Here is a 23,034-nt window from a genome sequence, read left to right as displayed (position 1 = left end):
ACACCATCCTAGATTTTATGAATGGGTCGTGTTGCGTAACCAATCTTACCACAAGAGCGCGCCAATGCGCAAGAAAATCATGGTATACGAGCAGCTTGTAGTGTGGTTGCACGTAGATACTTTGTTGATCACATGATCAGCAATGCAGTTTCATCAGATATTTATTCAAGAGACACGAAAACGTTTGCGTACAACTTCGTTATATTATATGGCGACAGCTTAAATATTACAAACACACACTTCCCACATATCACTGAGCATTAACACTTAAATTGCGTAAGGGTTGGCAGCTTCAGCTTTAGAGAGCAGCACACGTTAGCGGAGAGCACGAGACAAAACAGGTAAAGGTGTATTTAAAGCAACAAACAAAATAAAAACAAAAGTATTCCCACTCTACAATGCAAAAAAAGCTTCGTTTCGTAAATAAATAAAACCGGTATATAACCAGACGCGTAACCAGAAACATCAACAAAATCAAGATCGTAGTAGCCGTAAATCCACTATTAATTGTAGGCCAGTGAATATCATACGATCGACTCCTTAAGCTCGCAACTGGTTGACGCCCCGCGGAAACGCTTGTTTTCGACAGTTCGGCTACTCGACGACGCCCTCCTGCGGGCGCTACGACGCAGAACTTTTGTCTCTTGGGGGCGCTGCGGTGAAATTACCCCCATTTCCACGGCTAGCCCTCTAGCGCCATCTTTGCCATGGATTGATTGGCATTCATCGCAGGAGAAATATGATTGTTCGCTGTCCACTTCGTCACAACAGGCAATATGTGTTCCAGATGAGCCACACAGATCACATAAAACCACTGCCCACTTTGTTCCTTTCAGGTCGTAGCTATGGTGTACAAGTAAGTTGGTAACAACACAAGGCACACACAATTATGGTTTAATTGGCTTTCGCTGAATATGTGAGAAAATGATATATCTGTTGTTGTTGTTTGTGGCTGCAAAACATCCGAATAAATGACAACCAAAACAGGCTAATCATTAAAAATTCACTTGTTCTGTGTACGCCTTTTCATCCCAGCCCTTTTCTAATTATTGTTGATAACGTTTTACAACTCTGAAAAGCAATTCTTAACTGACCCAGTCGAAGCCGTTTTTGTGACGGAAATTTCAGGGATTCCGACCCAACAAAATCCCTTGCCAAATGAGATTTGCTGCAAATTACAATTTCTTACTTCACGTCACCCGCCTCTACTTTACCTACAAGGCTACGTTGAAACATAATCCTGCCACGAAATAACAGTTTTTCTACGCTAAAATATGTCGGTTCTATATGGACATCTTCGTCAACAGCACCCCCCCGCATGTAGCCATAATATGCAACACAAACACAAGCAAACTCACTCTTTGCCATGCGGACAACGACAGTGCTTGGCGTCACAGGTGCTATGCCGTTGTAGGAGGTCGTTAAATGCGTCGTGCGTCAGCTCCCAGGAAGCGTCACGTTCCGGCACATACACCCCCATCCTCTGCATCTCCCTAGTAAACTCTTCACGGTCGTTACATACGGGACACCGGAAAAAATGCGCTCCACAGGAAAACGCCTGGCGGTTGGAGAAGGACGTTAACATACGGTGGTGTTTTTTTAAAGTGCTGCGATGGAATTAGTACCTGCTGCTGCACGCATGTTCTGTGGAACACGCTGTTCGAGCAGCAATTGGGTCGCAGCAGTTGATGATCCTCCGTTCTGCTTTGAATCTTGCACAAGCAAATTGGACACTGTGATAAGACAAAAGAACTTGTACGATGGTGATGTTCCAACTTTTATTACAAACAAAATACACATTCATGTTGTAAGTTACAGCCTGCAAACTTGGTTTATTCAATAAAAAGGTCCAACAAGTAACACATACCTGCAAACTGGCTTCAGCAGATTTCAACACTACAAAACACATGTTCAACCAGCCATTGTGCACATTTAAAAGCAAAACCAATTCACCTTCAAGATCTTGTGTTGGTCTATGATGTCGGCAATAAGATGGAAAACTTCCATAAAACTGGGAAAGGGTGGCAGCTTCCAGACCACAAGGAAAATGAAATTTTGTCTGAAAAAAATGCTCAAAGGTAAAAATGTTCAGAGTTTTCTCAAGTTAACAACCTACTTTGCATCTGATGACAACACACCCTATGGATGCTCCTTTTTTGAAGCAAAAAGTGCATCTCAACTTTGCTGCACGTTTGACTTCTGCATTACAGAGCAAAATAACAGGACAGTGTAACATAGCAAATCACATTTCATGCATTAATTGGCACCTTGGATAATATCCTTTATCAGAAAACCATAAACAGAATCTTTTGTGTTGCTGGAGTCTGCTGATCCATCTGTAATGGTTTGGTGTAAGCCACTTGATAGCAACAAACAAAAATAATGCATTGTCAATCCTGAAAATGAATAGATCTATTTACAATCAACAGTAAAGTGAAATTCGGCCAACAATGCTGCTACCAAACACAAATGTTGAATTGAGCTACGTCTGAATATGTATTGCAAAAAGTTGCCACCCACCAGTGCTAAAGTGGTGCAGGAGTTCTCCAAAACGTTCTTCGCTATTTTGGTACAACCCACAAAACACACAATGCTTTTTTGGTGGTAGTAACTCTATGTCTTTTTTAGAAATTCCAAATTCTTTCCACCAGTCACTTTCTGAGTGTTTGGTGAGCTCAACATTGTGTTTCGAAGTTTTTTCATTTTTGAGCTGAATGATTTTGTTTAGAGTTGATTTTCTGTGGCGAGATGGCATTTTGCATTCTACTTGGTTTTGCTACTATTTCTGCACAAAACAAGTTTTTTTCAGGAAGTCATAATTGCAAAAAGAAATTCAAAAAAATGTACAATTCCTCCCAAATACTGGTTCTGTTTAAGGTCATTCACAGAATGCCCAGTAGCCATAATTGTTAAACATTGATGCCCACTAACACAATTATATGTTGCAACATTATATTACATGCACACTTTATATTTCACATTTAAGTTTGATAAACATAGTGATTGCATAGTACTGGCAAATAACACTTGCCAAGAAAAATTGAAATCGTTTTTTGGAGTAAATAAAAAGGTAGCATGGTAAAATAAAACACCCAAACTTCGTCAACCAAAGCCTTATTAATGACAGTGAAATTTGTTCAATAAAATAATTCTATTAATTACTTCATGCTTCTAGTAAAAACCTAAAACCAAAATTTGTTTTATTGGTAATTGCACACAATGATTGACAGCAAAGCTTCATATTTAATAGATCCTCCAATTCCTTACAAGAAGATTACGAAATGCAACAGCTATCTGGCTGGGGCATTGGATTTCCACCAGCTATCAGATCTTCTGGTGGTTGTCCGTAGGTTTGCATTTCATGAATGACATCCATAATACGAGCAAATCTCTGCTTTTTAACATTCTCAGAATCAGTTGGTGATTCATCTTCAAAGTCTTTACAAACACTGTTGAGGCATCGCAACTGCTGTGTGAAGCGGGTTTTTTCGCTTTCAGGCAAACCGGAAGAGTTTTTTTCCAGCCAGTCTGGGTAACGACTACACATTTCTTTCATAGGTGGATACAGCATTTCTTTGGACAGCATAGTTTTCATTAGGTTTTCCATCATGTCCATAGGATTACCAGCATCGCCGCCACCACCACCAAAGTTAAGCAGTCCATTAATCAGCTCATCATCATTATCTTGCTGGTCTGCATCAAGAGAAAGCGATTCCAAAGCTGTTTTCATAGTTTCAGAAAAATCAGGTTTTGGTGCATTCGCTGGTTTGGCTGGAGAAGGCTTCTCTACATTGCCAGGGGAAACTGACATCTTTTTCATTTCCTTCATTAGTTCAGGATTTTCTTCACTCAGTTCTTTAATGGCTTGGTGCCACTCAGCTTGCAAATGCTTTGAAGTATCATCATCGAAAAACTCTTTAAATACATCTGTTGGTGGTTGCAAACTTGCTGTGCCACCAGAGGGTAAACCAGCACTTGCACTTGTACTTGCAGTTTCTTTTGTATTTTCTTCTTTAGTTTTTTTCTTTGTTGCTAGTTTGTCGAAGTCCGAAAGGGCATCATCTAACAGGGCATTTAAATCTGAATCCATATTTATCAGTGTCTTGAGCTTAATTTGAACAAACTTAATACAAAAACCGTTTGTATGTCTATCTATAAACACATTTCTAAGTTTATTCCATAGTTTTACATCTGTAGTGCTGTTAACACAGCACGTACAAACCATAACAGTATGTACTCATGCATGATAAAGAAATTTCACCTGACATATAGCCCACAACAGATCGAGACAAAAACCGGTTACAGTTCCACATGCTCATGCTACACAACTACACATTGCATAAACAGAAGTCATGCATGAAAGAGTCCTAATGTGTAATGCACCAATGGTTTTTTAACACAAATTTATTTGAACCCCTGCGTTTGAACACAGAATACTGTTTTAGTATTTTAAATAATTGCTTACATCAGTGCAATGATGTAAAAGATTATCATTTGTGTAAATATTTTTTATTGCAAAAACAACGAAATAACATAAAAATCGATTAAATGTCTTTTGAATGTAGACAAGTGTTTAATATTTTAGCACATCCTTCATTTTTAGTAGTCAACACCAGCGCTTTGAATCAGCCTGTAACTATTTTTTATAGCATATGGCTTTTATAAATTGTGTGAAGGGTTTCGGATGGCACGAAGACGTTTGTTTTGGGTGTAACGCTGTTTATAGTTAACAGCTTAGCGGCCAAAACGCTTAGATGAAAAACAAAAGTAATATTTTTGTAACCTGAAGATCCAAAAAGCTCCAGACATGTGTTTGCAAAGCTTTAGGGGAATGGACTGTGACGTCATAAGCGCAACAATAATCGCGATAACCCATGTGATGTTGCAACGTTGCAGAGAACAATACAATTAAGTAAGAATCCAACTACAGGTATAGTCGTTATGAATAAACATGCAACTGAAACGTGGTTTGTTTTTCTGATGCAAGGTTTAGGCAGCAAAATCCATCCAAATCCGGATTTCCAAATCTAGAAAGAGCTACTTATTCTGAATTTATACGAAGCTTTTTATTAAGAGTTGTATTGTATATTTGCTTTGGTAAAGTTTGGCTCTCAGAATTTATAAAAATCTAGCAACCCTATTTTCGACCTTACCTTAGATCAGGGATGGGCAGCTGTTTTGGCTGGCGGGCCAGAAATTATGAAAAATATGACGGACACTATACACTTTATGAACTAATAACCTATATTATATTATTGGAAAGCAAAAAAAATGTCTAGTAAATTACACTAAACTGCAATCTGAACAATTTTCTGGGTAACACTAATTCATATGAATCCCAGGCGAGCCAAATTTAAGACCCAATCAATGGGCCAGACGCAATTTGCCAATGTCTGTTTTAGAATTAGAATATTAATAAATTCCAAAAATATATCGTTTAACTTCTTTAGCGCAAATATGTACGCCCTGTTTTCAAGTCAGTTTTACTCCTAAACGTAATCCAGCTTTTTTGCTTCAAAAACCTTCGTCGATTCACGGCCACCAAAACTAAAGTCGTATTGGGAAAAAGGTCCATTAAGCTGTTGCATTAGTTTTATTGCTAAATTGCACAAATTTGGCCAGGGTAAGGGGTAGGTTAAGTGCAACTGAAAAATTATGCTGGTAAGTTTATGGCAATCTTGCTCAACTGCATTTGGAATCTATATTCACAAGACCCACATTACAAACAATATGAAATTCACTATAAGCAATTAAAGGAAAGTAAAAGCAACTTCTCAAGAGGAGAAGGTATTAGGAATAAGAGTTTGCCGGGTGTCCATCGTGGAAGACTTCCTCCATAGGCTGCCACCAGTTTCCAGATCCACCTTCAGAAGGGGGAGGGCCTTCCCAATGTATTGGACGCTGGCATGGCTCGCAAACCTTTTAAAGCAGACATAATTAAACAAAATAAAATTCTAATTGAATTTTATTCGAAATGACAAACCTTCCACCATTCCTTTGTCGTGGGATCCGCCGCTATGGCAGCCATGTCTTCGTCATAGTTATCGCCAATGTACTCAAGGTGTGAAAACAGAACTCCTAACTCCTTACAGTGGTATATAGTGTAATTCCTTATGTTGCTCGCCTTTATTCGCTCCAGGACCTTTGGCCAGACGTTGGCGTGAAGCTTTTTGTATTCATCCAACTTGTTTGCATCCAGATAAATAACGGCTCCAAAACGTTTGGCAGATTGGTTAGACATTATATTTGGTATCCCTACGAAGTCTGCAACAACACGGGACTAAGGTGAGTATGATCAGTACTTTTATGAGGGTAATCGTGAATATAACACGGTCTTGTGGCGTTCGTTGCAGAAACACAAGGGTTAGAAATACACGCACTGTTATACGATGAACACTCACAAACAACTTTGGGGTTACTTCGCTTAAAACCCATCCACGGTAATTTGTCAGAAAAAGTAGTACATTCGGGGAGGATGTCAAGGAAGAGGTAGAAATAACTGTTAGTGTTTTTTCGACTAGGTTTAGCAGTATATAACGCAAATGGTGTTGGTGTGTTAGTTGCACGAGAAAAACGCTTGTGTATTGCCACATTCACATATAGTACCGCGATACGTCTCTCCAGTCAAGCAAACAATTGCAAAAAAGGCTTCTTCGAGAAGGTATGATTTTTAAAATCTCTACAAACACGGGCGTTTTAAGTTAAAAAAAACAATGAAATTTCTATTAAAACGTCTAAAACGCAATACTAAAATCCATTCGTTTTCTCGGGCAACAAGTTTCGATTCCGAACAAGGTTTTTCCGTTCAGAGTTGTCTTCACTCTCCCTGTCAGCATCACAACTCGATCCATCCTCGTTTGTACTTCCATTGCAAGAAGCTCTTCCATACTTGGAAAGTGGCTTCAAAAGCGCAACAGGAAACTCGGGGCCGGAGAGGTCGCCATCATACAACTCGATGTCCTGAAAGCATATTCGCCCACCATGTCACAAGACGTGAACAACTACAATTATTTCAGCTTTAGTGAATTAAGACTAGAAATAAAATTGGAACTACTCAGGTATTTTTGCATACGAATTGTCGTGTTTACGAAAACCAGAAATTCAACTAAACTGAGGAATTAAGATTGTAAAAGCGAATTTTAATTCGTATTATAAGCTATTATTGGAATTCATTCTCAACAGAATGTGAACAGCAACGATGAGGTTTGTAATTTTATTTTTTGATGTCTGCCTTCCTCGCAGAACGTAATTTCTACCTTACTCAAATTCTTTTACCTTTTTGTATCCCCAGCGACTGAGAGAGATCATCAAATACAAACACAGCAATGTGACGATCAACTGTAGGAAATAATGTAAAAAAGTAACGTAAAACAGGCAGAGCGTTAAAGCATACAGTGTCATACCGAGACTCCGAGCCAACCGACTACGTTTATGAACTGTGTACGAGTAAATTCCTCAGCGCCGAACTTTATTGAAACAATACTTTCAACGCACGTGATTGCTCTGAAAAAGTACATTGATCTCTAAGCCAAAAAGTTATTAAACTGTTTTGCCCTGATACAAATGTTTGATGCGGAAGTAGTAGCCTAGCATTTCAGCCAAAATACAGTTGTATTTTTCACATGTAATATGCACAACACTCACATGAAAACCCATGTTTGGGTCCCAAGCCTCTTGCAGCGTGTGTCCGTCAAATACACGTAATATTGCCTGTTGATGCAGGAAACGGATTTCATGATAAATAAACAAAACAAGTGTCCGATATTAAATTAAGAAATACCTCAAAGCAGGAGCGGAAATTGCACCAATTAACAGAATCCGACCCCAGCAGAATGGATGTTTTGCAGGAAATCGAAGAAAGTGTTTTAAGAAAAAGGTGTTGAGTTCTGTCATCTGTTAACAGAGGGTTTGAGCTTTACAGAGTTCAGGATATTTATGGTGACACCAAAAGGCCACGGTCATCTGGCTTAGCACGCATAATAAGGTTTATCACTTGCATGTGATACCTATAGGTAGTATACTACTTATATCTAATGCTGCGTGTCATCGAATGAAAGTAGGTACAAACCGATTTTCCAAACTTAGTTGAATGTTCAAAACAATGAAATTTGTCATTCATGTAATGTTGTGTTATGCTTGTAAGGCAAACTGATGTGGTCACGATTTGCCAGCAAAGACCATGTCACGTTTTTGATACCAAATAATGGTTATTGTTTACACGCTTTCACGAAGGTGACGCTTTCGCTGCACACAACCTCTCGTGTTCGTACAACACTGACACAGACAGGCTCACCAGTGCATTGTGTTTAATAAATTGATGTCAGATGGGACTTAGCTTCCGCTTTTCGCACTGCTGGTGAAGGGTGGCCATACGGTTGTAACGGAAAGCACAAGCGGCACATTGGGTCGCTTGGGCATAAAATACCTTTTGAATTAATACTTACAACAAAGACCACAATGAGAATATACACGCCAACAACCCTCATGATTGAGGAATTCGGATCCAACCACCTTACTGGCATCCAGTTGGATGGCATGAACTGCATGGCTGCCCTTCGTAACTTGCCAGTGGTAGTGTGAATATCTCTATAAATATGGAGACATTAGTAACATGGTAGATTTGCATCCATATTAAAAAGTTTATATTCATGTTTTTTTACAAAAAAATGCAGTGAACAGAAAGTCTTTATTCTCATACATTCATCTACGTGTTTAAATAACAAGCCAAAATTTCCCATAAAGTAGTGTATTCATGGGCGTATCCAGGGGGGGGGTCCGAGGGGTCCGGACCCCCCCCTTTTGTGAAATATTTTGGTCTTTTTTAATAACTAAACAAACGCCACTGTATTATTTTATCAAAATCCGCGTGAAAACCAGAAATTTTCTTTGACGTTGACCTAAAAACCGCGTCGTGCTTACATTCGCCATTGTTTCCAAACAGGGAGCATCGTTACCGAATACTTGGCATTGTTACCAAACATGGTGCATTGTTACAAAACAAGTGTCATTTTTCGTCAGTTTACGGACGAAACGTCGTTTTTCAGTAGCCGCGTTGTAATGACAAGCGGGTTTACTTGCGTGAAAGTCAAACTTACCATAGCGTAACACAATTGCGCAAGCCAGAAAGCCACCGTTTATGTGACGATTGGCGCGAACACCGGCGTTCGTATTTTGCGATTCTTGTCCACAAGTAACCTTAGTTTATACCTGAAAATCGGGGAATTCCCTAATAAATTTGGACCCCCCCCTTCAAAAATTCCTGGATACGCCCCTGAGTGTATTGAACAGTTTCCTGAGCCTTTTCCTGACTGGTCATTTTGCCCTATGTCACACAGGAAAACAGAACTATTACTGGTGTTTAATTTCACATTTTTGTTTCTAAAACAAGAGAACCAATTGAAGAAATTTGGCAGAAAATTGTACCAACCAATACTTTACATACAAACGAATAAAACCACAATTCTTTGTCAACAAAATGCAACCACTTACTTTATGGATTCCCATCTGTATTCTCTCATTTCAAGAAATCTGCAAATTCGAATCCCAAGCCAAATTCCACAACCATTACACAGCAACACATCAAGGAAAATTTGGTCCCACCAACATTCTTTGAAGTTTGGAAGTAGGTGCATAAAAAACACCTGGAAAATATTTAAGGGTACTTGTAAATATTTGCCCCTGTGTGACATAAAAATGAATGCATTTCAACTATCGCGAATAAAGCAGGAGTAAAAAAGGCATAAAAGAGGAGGATTAGGTAAAACTTACTTCTGTCATTTCCCATAAAATGCTAATGGACCAGCATAAGGCGTAACTTCTAAGCAACAATGCTTTTAAGGCCCAACCAACAAGATGGCCAAAGGCAAATACATCTAAACCAGAATATATTCTAGCCCACGTTACATCAGAACAATTAACTGCATATTCCTGTGAACAGTAAAAAATTTAGAAGGCCTGATATGAAGGTGATTTACCTAATACATCCCCCACAACTTACCTCAATTATATCAACCTCTCGCTTTGCATATTTCATTGATGGCTCTAACCAGACAAGTATTGCCCTGGCTTGTGTGACATTTAAAAAACAAACAAAAACTAGTCCAAGAAAGTAAACAACACTGAAACCAAATATTATTCTCCAAATCTGCAACAACTTTATGTTAGGCTCTGTGCAGTTTGCATAGGCAATATCCAAGCTTACTGCAGGATGAGGTCTCGTAAAAGGTCCATTTGGAAATGCAAGAATGCTTATCACTGAAAAGAAAAATATAACAGCACAAAATCCATACCAAACGTTCTTCTCCAACGCACTTTCATCTCTGCAAGTACCAATTTACTTGATTAGTGGTTTAAAATATATCAAAAATTTGTCAAAAAATGGCAACAACTATAATATTAGGAATGAAACCTTTTTTACATACCTTGTCATAACAGTATAAAGAAGGATGACGATTATAACGAGAAGCAAAGTGATTGTGTGGGGTTTATAAAAAAATTCCAAGGTTATGTCTTCAACCTACCAAAACAAAAAAACATTATTTTCCTAAAACATCACACGTTTCACAATTCTATCTTTAGTAATACTGTTCCCTTAGTTTTTTCCGAATCTAGCCCTCTGGTGGGCATTGTTTACTAATCAGCGACACCAATCTCCTATTTAGTATTAAGAATTCAATGAAACTAGCAGAAGTTTCGAATTGAGTCAGCTGATATATTAGTAAAAAATCGATTTCGCCTGAACTGGCATCCTCAGTTTCTGCAAACTCGAATTTGCAAATAAACACAGAAAGCTCTATCTTTAGTTTGATTGTTAATTGAAATTACTTAAATGGAACATCAACACTTATAAATGTAACAAAATAATGTAAAAAAAACAGAATTTTTACATAATAATTTCTCTATTTATTTCTCTCCCTGGACTCCCAAAGGCATTTTATGAAGCCTACCTGTTGTTCGTTGATTGCTCTAAAATCATAACGGTAATTAAACTTGTGACTTCTTCGTTTGCTGTTTCTTCGCACTGCCATTGTGATGAATGAACTAACTGTACCAACGCAACAAAACCACCACCGCTTTTTAACCAGCTAAGCTCACTTCAACACCACAAGACTTCATTCATTTCGTAACTCCGCGTTGGACCTCAAATGCTGAGTAACGGCATGAGTAGCGCTTTCAGTGTTTCCAAAAAATTAACTGCATTGGGTGATGCAAAAGGGTAGAAACTTTAACCACTAACGTTTCGGAAATGTTTGTTGGAAATATCATTCTTTCCTAACTAACATAGTTATCAAGGTATTACTAGTTTAACCATATCACTCATGAACCGGGGAAATTCCTTTTCGCCCGTCCGTGAGGTGATTGAAGTATCTACCATGCAAAAGTGGGAGAACCGCATTACAGTATTTTACGGACCATAAGGCGCAACTTAAATCCTTTTTTTCCCTCATAAATTGATCGTGCGCCTTATAAGCCGGTGCGCCTAATGTATGGATCAAGTAGTGCTTTATTGCCTACACTCAAAACCAGTACCGATACTATTATAAATAAACCACCGTCTTACACAATAAACTACGGTAAAAGCAACTAGTAACTGTGATATTCATATTATTGTGACTTGCTTACATTTATTACGTAACAAGTTTTTGTTTTTTGAGCTTTATACGGTAACACTCCTAAAAATACGTTGCGTTCTATAGCCCGGTGCGCCTTATGTATGAACAAAAAACTAATCAAAGCAATTTATTGACAGTGCGCCTTATAATCGGGTGCGCTTTATGGTCCGTAAAATACGGTACTTGAAAGAAATTTTCTTCAACTGCTGCACAACACCACAAAATGTAGTTTCAACGAAAACACTTAATTTTACGAAAATTCATCTACGAACTTCTTCGGCAATAATCACAACATGTGTTCATAAGTGGAGAACTTTATTTAGAACAGGAGTTGACAATGCAATTCAACAAGCAGCTCCTGACTGGGAATGTGTAGCCATGTTTCAGTTTCCATCCGTCATATATTCTCAAGCGTAGTATTGTAAATTGGCTTTCTTTTTTGCCTGGACCTCCAAAATACCTTCCATGTAGTCCTCGTGCAGAAGTTCAACAGCTTCCCGTCGAAGTGCGATCATGCCCTGAAAACAAAAACCAACAGTAGTTTTTCAGGTTACTTTTGGTGTAACTCAAATTTTGGTAAAATAAGTTTACCCAACATGTTCTGTTAGTGATATCCTGACGATTACCGCCCGTTCAGTAATAATGCCCGACTAATGCTGCTTTGAAGCAAGCGTTTAGTATCTACTGTTTTGGTAACAAACGTATTCACTAATATTATTTGCTCTTTTGCGAGTTTCCGTTGATATAACAGCGAAACGTATAATAGTTACTTTTAATACATCCAAACACAACAAATTACCCGCCGGATTAGCAGTCATAATCCGCTTACAATTTTAGATTGGCCATACATGTTAAGTCACGGCTGGTGATAAATTTAGCTGTTATAACCCCTCGTCACCACAATTTTGGGGTTTATTTATAATAATTCACAGAAGCATATGTTTCTGTGTATCAAAAATGGCGTTTTTAGTGCTATCCGTTTAGTTTCGTGACGTTCACATACCGCCTCGACGCACACGGCTTTCAGTTGCGCGCCGTTGAAGTCATCAGTGCATCTTGCCAGTTCCTCGAAGTTTACATCATCGCTGCAAGGTTTACAAGAGCTCAGTTAGAAAGGCATCACTCAAGCAATATATGGTTTACGTGATCCGCACCTCACGTTCATTTTACGCGAATGAATTTGCAGGATTCGAGCGCGAGCCTCCTCGTTTGGAACCGGGAACTCTATCTTTCTGTCCAAACGTCCGGATCGAAGCAATGCGGGATCTAAAATGTCCACCCGATTTGTTGCAGCAATTACCTGGCAGAGAACACAAACAGAGGTTTTATAACTAATAAGCATCGGTGGTGGACTATAGCAGAGTATGTGGCACAACACCAACGGTGATTACATTGCGAAAGGCGAAAAAGTTAAGAAACCGTATTCTCCTTAAATCTAGGTGGGCCATCCACCAAACCTTAATATCGTTGTTTGGTTCAAAGCCGTCTAATTGGTTGAGCAACTCCAACATCGTTCTCTGTACCTCGCGATCTCCCGCCTTTTCACTGTCGAACCTAAAAAAACGCACCACAGACCATGAACAAGACAACATTTCTCATGAAATTAGTTTGTTAATTTATCTCTTCAATACCTTTTTGTATTCATCAAGAAACCCTGTTAGTGAGAATTTACAAATCGCTGTATATTTATTTAGGACTAGTAAAGTGCAAAGATTTTTTTATGGGAAATATGTATTTGCTTTTATACTGCAAGCCGTATTTGGCCTAACTAATTGACGAAATTACTACAATATGTACCGTTTCGTGCCAATGGCGTCAAGTTCATCAATGAAAATGATGGCAGGCTTGCGTTCCTTGGCGAGAGAAAATGCGTCACGCACAAGTTTGGCGCCGTCCCCAATAAACATTTGGACCAACTGTGGTCCCGCAAGTTTCAGAAAGGTTGACTATAAAACAAAATACATAGTTTGAGTTTAAAGAAGTAAATATATATAAAAGACAGGGGAAAAAACCTTTGTCTGAGCAGCACAAGCTCTGGCAAGTAATGTTTTGCCTGTGCCTGGTGGTCCATACATGAGCACACCTTTTGGTGGTTGTATTCCAATGGCTTCGAATCTGTCTTTATGTGTCATTGGCAGCACAACAGCTTCGATTAACTGCACAAATGTAGTGGGATAAGAAAACTAAAAAGTGTTTTCTTTGTTCATTTATTATGTTTCTCGTAACAGAGATTTACAAAGCATGCCGATTTTCTGTATATATTTGCATGAAAATTATCCCCACAGACCTCTTGAATTTGTTTGTCCAACCCTCCAATGTCTGAATATTGTTCAGTTGGTCTTTCATCAACCTCCATAGCCTTTACTCTGGAGTCATATTCAGTCGGGAGTTTTTCCAAAATTAAATATGAATCTTTGTTGACCCCCTGATTTTAAAACATATTTTCATAAACTTTTAGCAAAACATGACCATGTAAATAGGTTTAAAATTGTAAAAATGCATCTTTACATTATTATTAACAACAACCAAATAGTAATGTAGGCTAACTTGAGACACAAATACAATAATTTAATATAGTTTGCAAACTTACAACCAAGTCGCCAGGTGTGAGATCCTCTGCTTCAACTAGTCCCATGATTGGAAGAAAGTATGTCTGTAAAAATTGAGAAAAAGATACCGCACCTATACAAACTATATTTTTTCACAACTGTGTGCACTGACTTGGCGTGTAGATGTTTTAATTACAGCACATTTTCCTTTTCGTTGTGAATCAAGGTCGATGTTGCTACCATCTTCTTCTGCCTGCTCATCTGGGTCAACATCAAGCAACTGAAATACCAGGAATTTGCATTTTGTGGGCAATTTTAGAGTTTCACTTCGCTACAAACCTCAATAACATTCGACACAAGGTAAGGGAGAGTTTTGTTAACTTTAATTTTTTCAGCATTTTCTTTGATTTTTTCTTTCATGGATTGCAATTCATGGGAAATTCTTAGTGTTTCACTCTTCATTATCTGTGATTGGATTTATGTGGTTATACCATTGTAACAAAGACTTTGGAGGCATTCATACCTTTATTTCATTTTCAAGCAACTTTGTGCGACTGGCAATTTCATTGCTGCTCATTTTCAGAATTTCTTCTCCAAGTTCCTCCTGTAGATTTAAATGCATTAAAGCCAACTTATTTGCTATTATAAAGCCTACATATTTTTGTTTAGGATAAAAAACTATCTCAACAACAATACATCTTATTGAAAAAAATGATTCAATTTGCGATTTATAATGCATGGGATGATGGGACTATGGGTAATTTCAAATGGATATTAATGAGAAAAATATGAAAAGAAATAATGTTTGCCAACCTCAACATTTTCCCAAATTGCCTGTCCTTCCTGGGGGACATCAGTGGCGCTTTCACCGACGGCAGGTGGAGACATAATTTTATGAAGGCGTTGTACGATCAACTTATTGAAAAAAAACTACACCTTGCCGTCTATGCTCGGTGTTCGACAAGCTATAGTTCAGTTAATGACTGGCCGATTTTCAGTCTTCCAGACAAAGTTTCCAAAAGAAAATCAATGCCAGTTTTTATTCTTCAAAATGGGGTAGTATATTTCAGGTATCGTTTTAAAAGGCGCTTGGAAAATGAAAAGCATGCAAAAGGCGGATTAACGTAATCGAGTTTTAGGAAAGGTTTATCTTTTTGCATTAAAGTGTCTCGGTCTGTATCAGTCGTGAACCCTCTACTCCTGTCGTGTGATACCAACACGAAGTAGTATTGTTTCGTCACAACCGCCTGCATCACTTCTCAAACTTCACACACAACGTAGTGTGTGTTGTATCTGATATTAATTCCAAGTAAATCCACTGCCAGTTACTTGCCGCTTACAATAAATTTCACTTAATTTACGATGCAAGTTGTGTGGAATGTATGACGGGTTTGCGTGGTACAGTAAACTGCAACCTGGTGAGCAGGTCGACTAATATTTTGGTGAGTGACTTTGTATCATTTTTGTATTGCGGTTTCAATCGTTGCCTAGAATTTACATTTATATGTAGTTACTATCTTAGATGCATGTTACTGGCCCTACCCGAATGCCTCAGCCTTCATCTTTGGGCAAACAAATCCTCACTAAGAAAGGCATTCTGAATTTGCAATAGAATTTACATGTATATATGGTACTATCATAGATGCATGGTAGCGGCCCCAACCGAACGCCGCAGCATTCGTCTTTGAGCGAACAAATTCTTACAAAAAGAGGCATTCTGATTTTGCAATCATATTTAACTCTAGTTTGTATACGAATTCTTGAAAATTATTCGTATCTGATCCATGATCATGGATTCGTCTGAATACGCATATAAGAATGCGATAAAAGCGTAACAGTTTTTTTTCTAAATACACAGGTTAAATTCACAAGTGTTGTAGTTGAGGTTTTTTTAAGTTAATAATTGTCATTTCCGACTGTAGGTTGCGTGTTCCGCTTTTACCTGTACAGCCCAGCAATTGCATCATTCAAAAACGGAAATTTAGGCCAATTCAAAAGACATTTTCTGCAAGTCATGCTGGCATCTGTCACGCGGAGTTACTCACATTGTTGCTGCCGGTTTCTTCATATATCACGTAGTAATTGCGAGACGAGAACCTTCGCTTGGGCACAAGTCATTCTTTTGCACCCGCCTTTTTTTGTAAAACGCTAAACCGCCTATTTTAACGGCTGTTGCGATATGCTCACCTTGTAACGTAGAGGAATCGGCTCAGTTACATGGAGAATTAACAGGAATTGCAGACATATAGTGTACGGATTGCCGACTACTAGGTTTTATCGCGGTAAAGCGTCTCACGTCGTAGAAAACGTTTGTCATATATTGTTAAATTTATAAATTTCAAAATTTAAATGTTTATAGTGTGGGTAGTATCTCAAAAATACTAAAGTCATGGCGCCCATCGAGTTTCTTCCCAAAGATTTTGGGTATGTTATGCTGTGCATAGTCTATGCAATCATCAACAATGTGTACCTGGCTTTGCAAGTCGGCAAAGCAAGGAAGAAGTACAAGGTTTTCTACCCAGCTATGTACAGCAATGACAACAACATGTTTAATTGCATTCAGAGGGCACACCAAAATACCTTGGAGGCTACTCCTTTATTTCTTGCCTCCCTGTTGTTGGTTGGAATTGCTTATCCCAAGTTTGCTGCTGTCTGTGGAGCTGTGTTTGTCACTTCAAGGTTTTCATATGCATGGGGCTATTATACAGGAGATCCAGCGAAACGGTCAAATGGACAGTACGGAGTATTTGCTCAGCTTGCCTTGTTGTTGGGAATGTTGTATGTTGGAATTCACCAGATTGGTTGTTGTGATGCATACCTGCCTTTCTAAAAACTTGGTGTTGTGTTGTATAGTGTGTATTGAAAGTTTTGCAATTAGTTTGATGATTTTTGTGCACCAACAATCATGTGTATCTTTGGTTAAAACAAATTTTATTAGACATGTTGAAACAAATCTAATACATACAAGTTACATTTTATTGTGTAAATACTAACTGTTTTTTTTCTGTAATTGGTTTCTTGACTGTATGACAACTTTGCAAATTACTAAAGTTTATGTTTTGTTTCATATTAAAATGATATGTTTTGTTTCAATATTAGCATTTCATTCCATAACAATAAATAATAACAATTACCTCTAACACTCAGGAAACAAGTAGGACTAATCACATTACTGCATTGAAAATTACGATGGCTCCAATTGACTTCCTGTCTAAAGATTATGGGTATGTCATACTCTGCATAGTGTATGCTGTTGTAAACAACATATACCTAGCAATTCAAGTTGGAAAGGCAAGAAAGAAGTACGATGTGCCATACCCAACCATGTACAGCAAAGACAGCAACATGTTCAATTGTATCCAAAGAGCTCATCAAAACACCCTTGAAGGAATACCAACTTTTCTTGTTGCCCTGATTCTGGTTGGATTGGTATATCCAAAGTTTGCTGCTGTCTGTGGTGCAATTTACGTCACATCAAGGTTTTCATATGCTTGGGGTTATTATACTGGTGATCCCAAAAAACGATTAAATGGAGAGTATGGATTTGCAGGGCTAGCTGGGTTGTTGTTGGGCATGGTGTACATTGCAATACGCCAAATTGGCTGCTGTGATGCATATATCCCATTTTAAATATATATTCTCCTCATGGTGCTTCAGGGAGGTTGGCACTGAGCAATGAAAATATATCATACCATATTTTAATCAGTGATTATTGTGGTCATACTTACTAGTATGCTTTTTGTTTAGTTGTATCTCACATGTAATGCCAAATTTGCTGCTATGATTTTGATGTTATAACTTTTATTTGTTGATTATTGTGTGCCTTTCTGTAAATAGAGTTTTACATGAGTTTTGCCTTTTAATTTAACTTTATCGCTGCTAACTAACAGCACATATGGTTGCATAATTTTAAAGCGAACATACTTAATAAATAAATCGTGTGTAAAAAAACTGTGATTTCCTGGCTTTTACCATGTTAAAGTGAAAAGCTCGTAATAGAAGTGGAGAAATTGAATTGACAACACTTGGCTCCGCCAAAAAAAAATTGTTTCTTAACTTTTTATACAATTATTATCACGCTTTGGCATGCGAACAGAGGGGAGCATAACCCCCCATGGAACACTCGTAGCTCTGAAAAAACGTTGCATTGCCAGACGAAACGTTTGCCATAAAATTCATTTGTATTTCTCAGTTGTTGACTTTTGACTGACTCCTGGCTTATCTCCTTGTCTAGCGCCAAAAAAAGCATTTGACCTCTTGGAGCAAGTTTTGGATCATAACAGCCGCCCCCCAGATAAAATTTCTGGATCCACCTATGCAGAAAAGCACTATTTTACGGCCACACGTGGGTTTTGCGGTTGTTTTTGTGCAACGACATACCCAAGTAGTACAGCGTAAACCGAATCTGATTCTCCGCCAATATTTGTTCTTGTGTGTAATTTACATTAATTTGATATTTTTTCTTAGGAACTCGATCCTCATATAGTTCACAATTGTGAAAAGGTTCATTAACCCGCAAGGAAGGCTACATAACGCTTGACCTCAAATGGTGTTCGAGTGAAATTATTTTGACAGCAATCCTATTTCTGGTGATTCTCGCGAAATGTGACTCCAAATTCTCGTGGACAAAATATTTGATAATCAGTTATAGAATTAAAGTTTTTTTCTCCAACTTCCCGTCACCATTAACTTCTGAACTCCGGTTACTTTATACCTTTGTTCTCCGGCACTTGAAAAAACGATGATTAATTGACTGCCTCAAGTGGCGGTGTATTCCACTTCCCCATCCGTTCGATGCCGCTCCCAAATTGCAGCTGGGGCTATGTTTATATGGGTGAAAGGTTCTGGAGGAATTGTTGCGTGCAGCTTCAACCAAACGACATCATGTTTTTGTGTTTAGTGGCTCATTAGGTCTTAAAATTGTGTAAGACGTAAGCCGCAAGTCCGATCCTACAGTATGGCAGCAGGGGACGATGTTCCAGTGGACGAATTAAAAAAATTGGAAGTCGATGCAGACGATGATACAACACCTGGCTACAAGGCTCCGGCAAAAGTAGATTTGGAAACGTTAAAAAATCTAGATGCAGATGACGAAAGTCTCAGAAAATACAAGGCAGAACTCCTCAAAGGATCTGGAGGTAAGACATCATCAGTGAAGTTCTATGCCACATTTCTGGTAATTCAAAACAGACACTGTGGTTCTTCGCAAAACAAGTTGTAATAAAGACTGCATATACATCCTTCCCTACAACGGGGCTGTCAGTGGTGCCTGGTCCTTACAAAATACTTTCAACAATATTGCAGTACATATAACTGGTCCTATAATGTTCCCACACTTGGAAGGGGCCTTACTATTTACCATCAAAACCGAAAAAGGTCAGGATAGCCTTTTTTCTAATTAGGTCCTACATTACCTGGAACCAGCCCAAGCTATATATATATATTTAAAACGACCACAATTTTTACCTTATTGGTGATTAAACAATATGTTCCTGCCAAAGAATTTCCATTTGGTAACAATGCAGTGTTTTTGTTCAGAAACATTAGATGAAGGAGGAAGCAACGTTCTTGTTAAAGAATTAATAATATGCATTGATGGACATGAAGACAAAGTTCTTGATCTCACTGGTATGTGCTTGAAAACAACCAAGTTAATGTTGCATGGTGTTAATAGTGTGAGTTTGTTTGATATGTACGACACACCACAAGTATATTTTTGTTTCAAGGTGATCTGAAAGCATTTGCACTTCATCCTGTACAGATTAAGGAAGGTTCTAAATACACACTGAAAATAAAGTTCCGGGTAGGTCAAAATGTTAATAGTATACCAAATAGTTAAAACACAATTACGCAGCACAATATTTATGTCCAAAGTTTTATTTGTCATTAAAAAACTTAGCCACTGTGACTTCACCTTTCAGGTGCAAAGGGAAATTGTTGCTGGATTAAGATTTGCAAATGTCATAAGGAGAAAGGGTATAGCGGGTATGTACCTCTTTGCATGTGGTTTTGCATTTTAGCTAAATGCCATGCCTTCATTTGGCTTTTACAGTGGAAAAGGGTAATCATATGGTTGGAAGTTATGGACCAAAACCAGAAGCATATCTTTTCACAGCCAAAGAAGAGGAGACACCAAAGGGCATGCTTGCTCGTGGTAGTTACATTGTTAAAAGCAAATTCCTGGATGATGACAAAAACGTTTATTTGGAATGGGATTGGACCATGAATATTACAAAGAAATAGTCCGTGCAGACTGAAATGAACTTATGTACAGTTTACAGCAATTGCCTGTACTCAAGAATTAGCCTATTAAGCAGTCAAGAACTTAATTATGCACCTTGCTCATGCTGGTATGATACACTGTACCAAACAATTCTCTCCGACTTGGTGTTGTTTGTTTTTCAACCCTACTCTATCATTATCACACCATCACTTTATTTGTTCAAATATTCTGTCGTATTTTTATTCAAGACTTTTCATTTTAAGGTTCTAAACACACGTCTGTGGGTGACTCACTTCCTTCCAGGAAACTGTGTAGTCTGTTGGGTTTGCTGCGCATGAGTGTACTAGGCGCTTTTCCTTGAGCTTAACAATCGTCTTAATCTAATAAATGCATGTTTGAGTTTATTCAACTCAAATGACAAGTCTTGGAATGAAAAGTGATTTATACAAAATAAAACAAAGAAACCAGCAAAAAACTATGGAAATCCTGTTATTTGTTGCTGAATTAACCATTCCCAGTTTTCTCTCTTTCAAGGAGTGAAAGAGTTTCAGCCACAATTTCTCTTGATACAGCTTCCGACATAATTTCCTTTACCTTAATACAAAAACTGTTGACTATCCCAAGTTGTAAATGTCTTACTACATGTTTGCCCACCTGATATTTTAGTGAGCTTTCGTAAGCATAAAGAACACTAGTATCATACAGCATCACTGATGATTTTGCCAAACATTGAACACAGTTTCGTAACCTGCACACTATTTCTCTCTCCTCCAAAGGAACTGGTTCTCTATTTACGTTAAATCCGCCATCACCTGATACACAAAAGAACTGATTAAACATTCCAATATCAATAAAAAAATGTTTTTAACCTTGTGGTTTATGAGTGAGTATGTAAGAACAATACAAATTGGTGAATTCTACATTGTATTAGCCCTTTTAACATATCGTTTGCCATGATAAAGTTGTTGTAGGACTTCTACTGGTATGTCTAACTGTAGCATGGCATAAAACACATTATCTCAGTGTTGATTACTTTCAAAATAAACAATGGCCAGTATGACTGAGGCTACATAATTTCTCAATGCATTAAAAACACCCGTTTAAGAAATGTAGGATTAGTTGTACACTTTTGTTACCTTCGTTCGACGAATCATTGGCAGTAACTGAAACCCACACATAGCCATTGTTTGCAAGGATGATAGTAGCACCGCAAGGCAAATTGTGTATGTGGTTTTTCCTGCGTTTTATCAATGACGGTGACACCACCACACAGCAGCCCTGGCCAAGCTTTCCATAACGCAGACTTCTGGTGTGCAAAGATAACATTCCATCATTGTGGACCTGAACAGAATGAAAAAGCAATAACAACTAATGTTATGAAAATATCAGAAGTTTCAAATTGAAGTCAGCTGATTTATTAGCAACATTGAAAAATTGAATACGCTCATTTTCTGATAGTTTCATAACATTGACTAATGATCAAAATAAATTGGTGTTGTTCATAGAGGACAATGCCAACCACAGAGCTAGATTCTGGAAAAATTAAGGAACCAGAAATAACAACCATATGTACACAAGTCATTTGAATAGGTAAATGTTATAATTAAAATGTCATAAATTTGCAGAAAACAAATCTTTAACACAGAGATGATGAAAGTTTTTCATCAGACTGCGTATTTGTGTCTGCACAGTTTGTAATAACATTAAGTAATATAATAAAAAAAATTAATATATATATATTTTTTTGACATCTTAATATAGAAATTCTTCACACAAGAAATTTCCAGAATAAACCACCTGCTGAACTTCAGCACTTATTAAGTCTCCCTCTTTAAGATATTCACGCATTGTCAATTCATCAGCTGCAGATCGCCTCCTAAGTTCACCACCGGGAAGGTTAACAGATGAAATTTGGAGCATGGAATCCAATCTGGAATTTGTTTCTACCTGAAATTAAATTGACTCTGATCATCATGCTTTGCTACTAAACATGTTTTTTTGAAAGTTAAAACAATCCTTTAAAGCCACACAAATGTGCATGTGATAAAGGAGAACAATTCACCTTCCATCTTTTTTGTTGGACCTCCTTTACACGTCCCACAACCACATCCCCAACCTCGCCATTATACCTTGTCTTAAGTGGTTTGACACAAACAAGTTTATTTATTCGTTCCACAACACCTGCAACTGAGGCATAGAGCTTGTTGTTCTCATCTTCTGGATTACTGTAGGTTCCTTGGGACACACAACTTTGTTTTAGTGATTGCTATTTTTTGGCAAGTTGCAAAAACATTTATTTTCTGCATGGTTTCCTAATGAACTTTTTAACACAGCATTTATTGCAACCAGGCATATACTTACCATGGCCTCTCATATAATCTGCATCTTCAGTAATCACAGATCCAGGGGTGACTAGAAAAATGTCACTCGTTTGAACATGAACTTGATTGCTTCTTCCCTTAGATGGTGCTTTTATAATAATTGAATTTACCGACATGGTAATCATACAGTTCGTTGCTGAAACAAGAAAAGGTCTGCAAAAGATTGTGCCACTGTCGCATTCATATTGCTTTACTTTGATAAATACCACGCCATAAACTTATTATGTGAAGAAATTACAATAAAAATGTCTTTGGTTCAAAAACGCAGG

The 23,034-nt window shown here is 37.9% G+C and overlaps 7 protein-coding genes and 1 pseudogene across 9 annotated transcripts; 2 read left to right on the top strand and 6 right to left on the bottom strand.

Moving 5' to 3' along the window:
• Nucleotides 1-146: 146 nt before the first annotated feature.
• Nucleotides 147-2,789, bottom strand: LOC145910588 (E3 ubiquitin-protein ligase PHF7-like). Of its 2 annotated transcripts, none has more exons than XM_082997774.1 (8): nt 2,521-2,789; nt 2,268-2,396; nt 2,117-2,199; nt 1,954-2,059; nt 1,868-1,896; nt 1,626-1,733; nt 1,359-1,558; nt 147-843 (listed from the first exon to the last, which is right to left on the bottom strand). In XM_082997774.1, the coding sequence occupies exons 1-8, from the start codon at nt 2,753-2,755 to the stop codon at nt 525-527; spliced, it is 1,209 nt and encodes a 402-aa protein (XP_082853900.1). In that variant the 5' UTR covers nt 2,756-2,789; the 3' UTR covers nt 147-524. The 2 variants fall into 2 exon arrangements, with proteins under 2 accessions (XP_082853900.1, XP_082853901.1); XM_082997775.1 differs by having other exon boundaries at nt 2,117-2,196.
• A 469-nt stretch (nt 2,790-3,258) lies between these two features.
• LOC145910590 (peroxisomal biogenesis factor 19-like) lies at nt 3,259-4,147 on the bottom strand. Its single transcript, XM_082997776.1, has one exon. The coding sequence runs from the start codon at nt 4,088-4,090 to the stop codon at nt 3,275-3,277; it is 816 nt and encodes a 271-aa protein (XP_082853902.1). The 5' UTR covers nt 4,091-4,147; the 3' UTR covers nt 3,259-3,274.
• A 1,475-nt stretch (nt 4,148-5,622) lies between these two features.
• Nucleotides 5,623-6,241, bottom strand: LOC145910128 (L-rhamnose mutarotase-like). Its single transcript, XM_082997151.1, has 2 exons — nt 5,984-6,241; nt 5,623-5,919 (listed from the first exon to the last, which is right to left on the bottom strand). The coding sequence occupies exons 1-2, from the start codon at nt 6,239-6,241 to the stop codon at nt 5,791-5,793; spliced, it is 387 nt and encodes a 128-aa protein (XP_082853277.1). The 3' UTR covers nt 5,623-5,790.
• Nucleotides 6,242-6,743: 502 nt separating this feature from the next.
• LOC145910126 (phosphatidylserine synthase 1-like) lies at nt 6,744-11,113 on the bottom strand. Its single transcript, XM_082997150.1, has 12 exons — nt 10,947-11,113; nt 10,422-10,516; nt 10,202-10,319; nt 9,998-10,144; nt 9,769-9,927; nt 9,490-9,641; nt 8,445-8,586; nt 7,781-7,893; nt 7,645-7,710; nt 7,404-7,503; nt 7,276-7,338; nt 6,744-6,960 (listed from the first exon to the last, which is right to left on the bottom strand). Exons 1-12 carry the CDS (start codon nt 11,025-11,027, stop codon nt 6,748-6,750), a joined length of 1,449 nt encoding a protein of 482 aa, XP_082853276.1. The 5' UTR covers nt 11,028-11,113; the 3' UTR covers nt 6,744-6,747.
• Nucleotides 11,114-11,830: 717 nt separating this feature from the next.
• On the bottom strand, nt 11,831-15,157 carry LOC145912502 (26S proteasome regulatory subunit 6A-B). Its single transcript, XM_082999983.1, has 12 exons — nt 14,975-15,157; nt 14,685-14,765; nt 14,501-14,626; nt 14,334-14,441; nt 14,203-14,265; nt 13,900-14,037; nt 13,625-13,768; nt 13,410-13,558; nt 13,070-13,166; nt 12,767-12,912; nt 12,616-12,697; nt 11,831-12,130 (listed from the first exon to the last, which is right to left on the bottom strand). Exons 1-12 carry the CDS (start codon nt 15,047-15,049, stop codon nt 12,020-12,022), a joined length of 1,320 nt encoding a protein of 439 aa, XP_082856109.1. The 5' UTR covers nt 15,050-15,157; the 3' UTR covers nt 11,831-12,019.
• Nucleotides 15,158-16,300: 1,143 nt separating this feature from the next.
• On the top strand, nt 16,301-17,347 carry LOC145911035 (glutathione S-transferase 3, mitochondrial pseudogene; annotated as a pseudogene).
• A 1,648-nt stretch (nt 17,348-18,995) lies between these two features.
• On the top strand, nt 18,996-20,814 carry LOC145910169 (rho GDP-dissociation inhibitor 1-like). The gene is made up of 5 exons (XM_082997195.1): nt 18,996-19,299; nt 19,700-19,789; nt 19,888-19,964; nt 20,083-20,146; nt 20,214-20,814. Exons 1-5 carry the CDS (start codon nt 19,119-19,121, stop codon nt 20,402-20,404), a joined length of 603 nt encoding a protein of 200 aa, XP_082853321.1. The 5' UTR covers nt 18,996-19,118; the 3' UTR covers nt 20,405-20,814.
• Nucleotides 20,815-20,850: 36 nt separating this feature from the next.
• On the bottom strand, nt 20,851-22,897 carry LOC145910168 (exosome complex component RRP4-like). Of its 2 annotated transcripts, XM_082997194.1 has the most exons (6): nt 22,746-22,897; nt 22,447-22,619; nt 22,182-22,331; nt 21,521-21,725; nt 21,039-21,196; nt 20,851-20,978 (listed from the first exon to the last, which is right to left on the bottom strand). In XM_082997194.1, the coding sequence occupies exons 1-6, from the start codon at nt 22,888-22,890 to the stop codon at nt 20,889-20,891; spliced, it is 921 nt and encodes a 306-aa protein (XP_082853320.1). In that variant the 5' UTR covers nt 22,891-22,897; the 3' UTR covers nt 20,851-20,888. The 2 variants fall into 2 exon arrangements, with proteins under 2 accessions (XP_082853320.1, XP_082853319.1); XM_082997193.1 differs by having other exon boundaries at nt 20,876-21,196.
• Between the last annotated feature and the right edge of the window lie 137 nt (nt 22,898-23,034).

The sequence above is a fragment of the Ascidia mentula genome, chromosome 8 (genome assembly GCF_947561715.1).
Source record: "Ascidia mentula chromosome 8, kaAscMent1.1, whole genome shotgun sequence".
In the NCBI taxonomy this organism is placed as follows: Eukaryota; Metazoa; Chordata; class Ascidiacea; order Phlebobranchia; family Ascidiidae; genus Ascidia; species Ascidia mentula.
The sequence above is the reverse complement of the archived record's forward strand: the minus strand, read 5'-3'. Positions and strand labels throughout refer to the sequence as shown.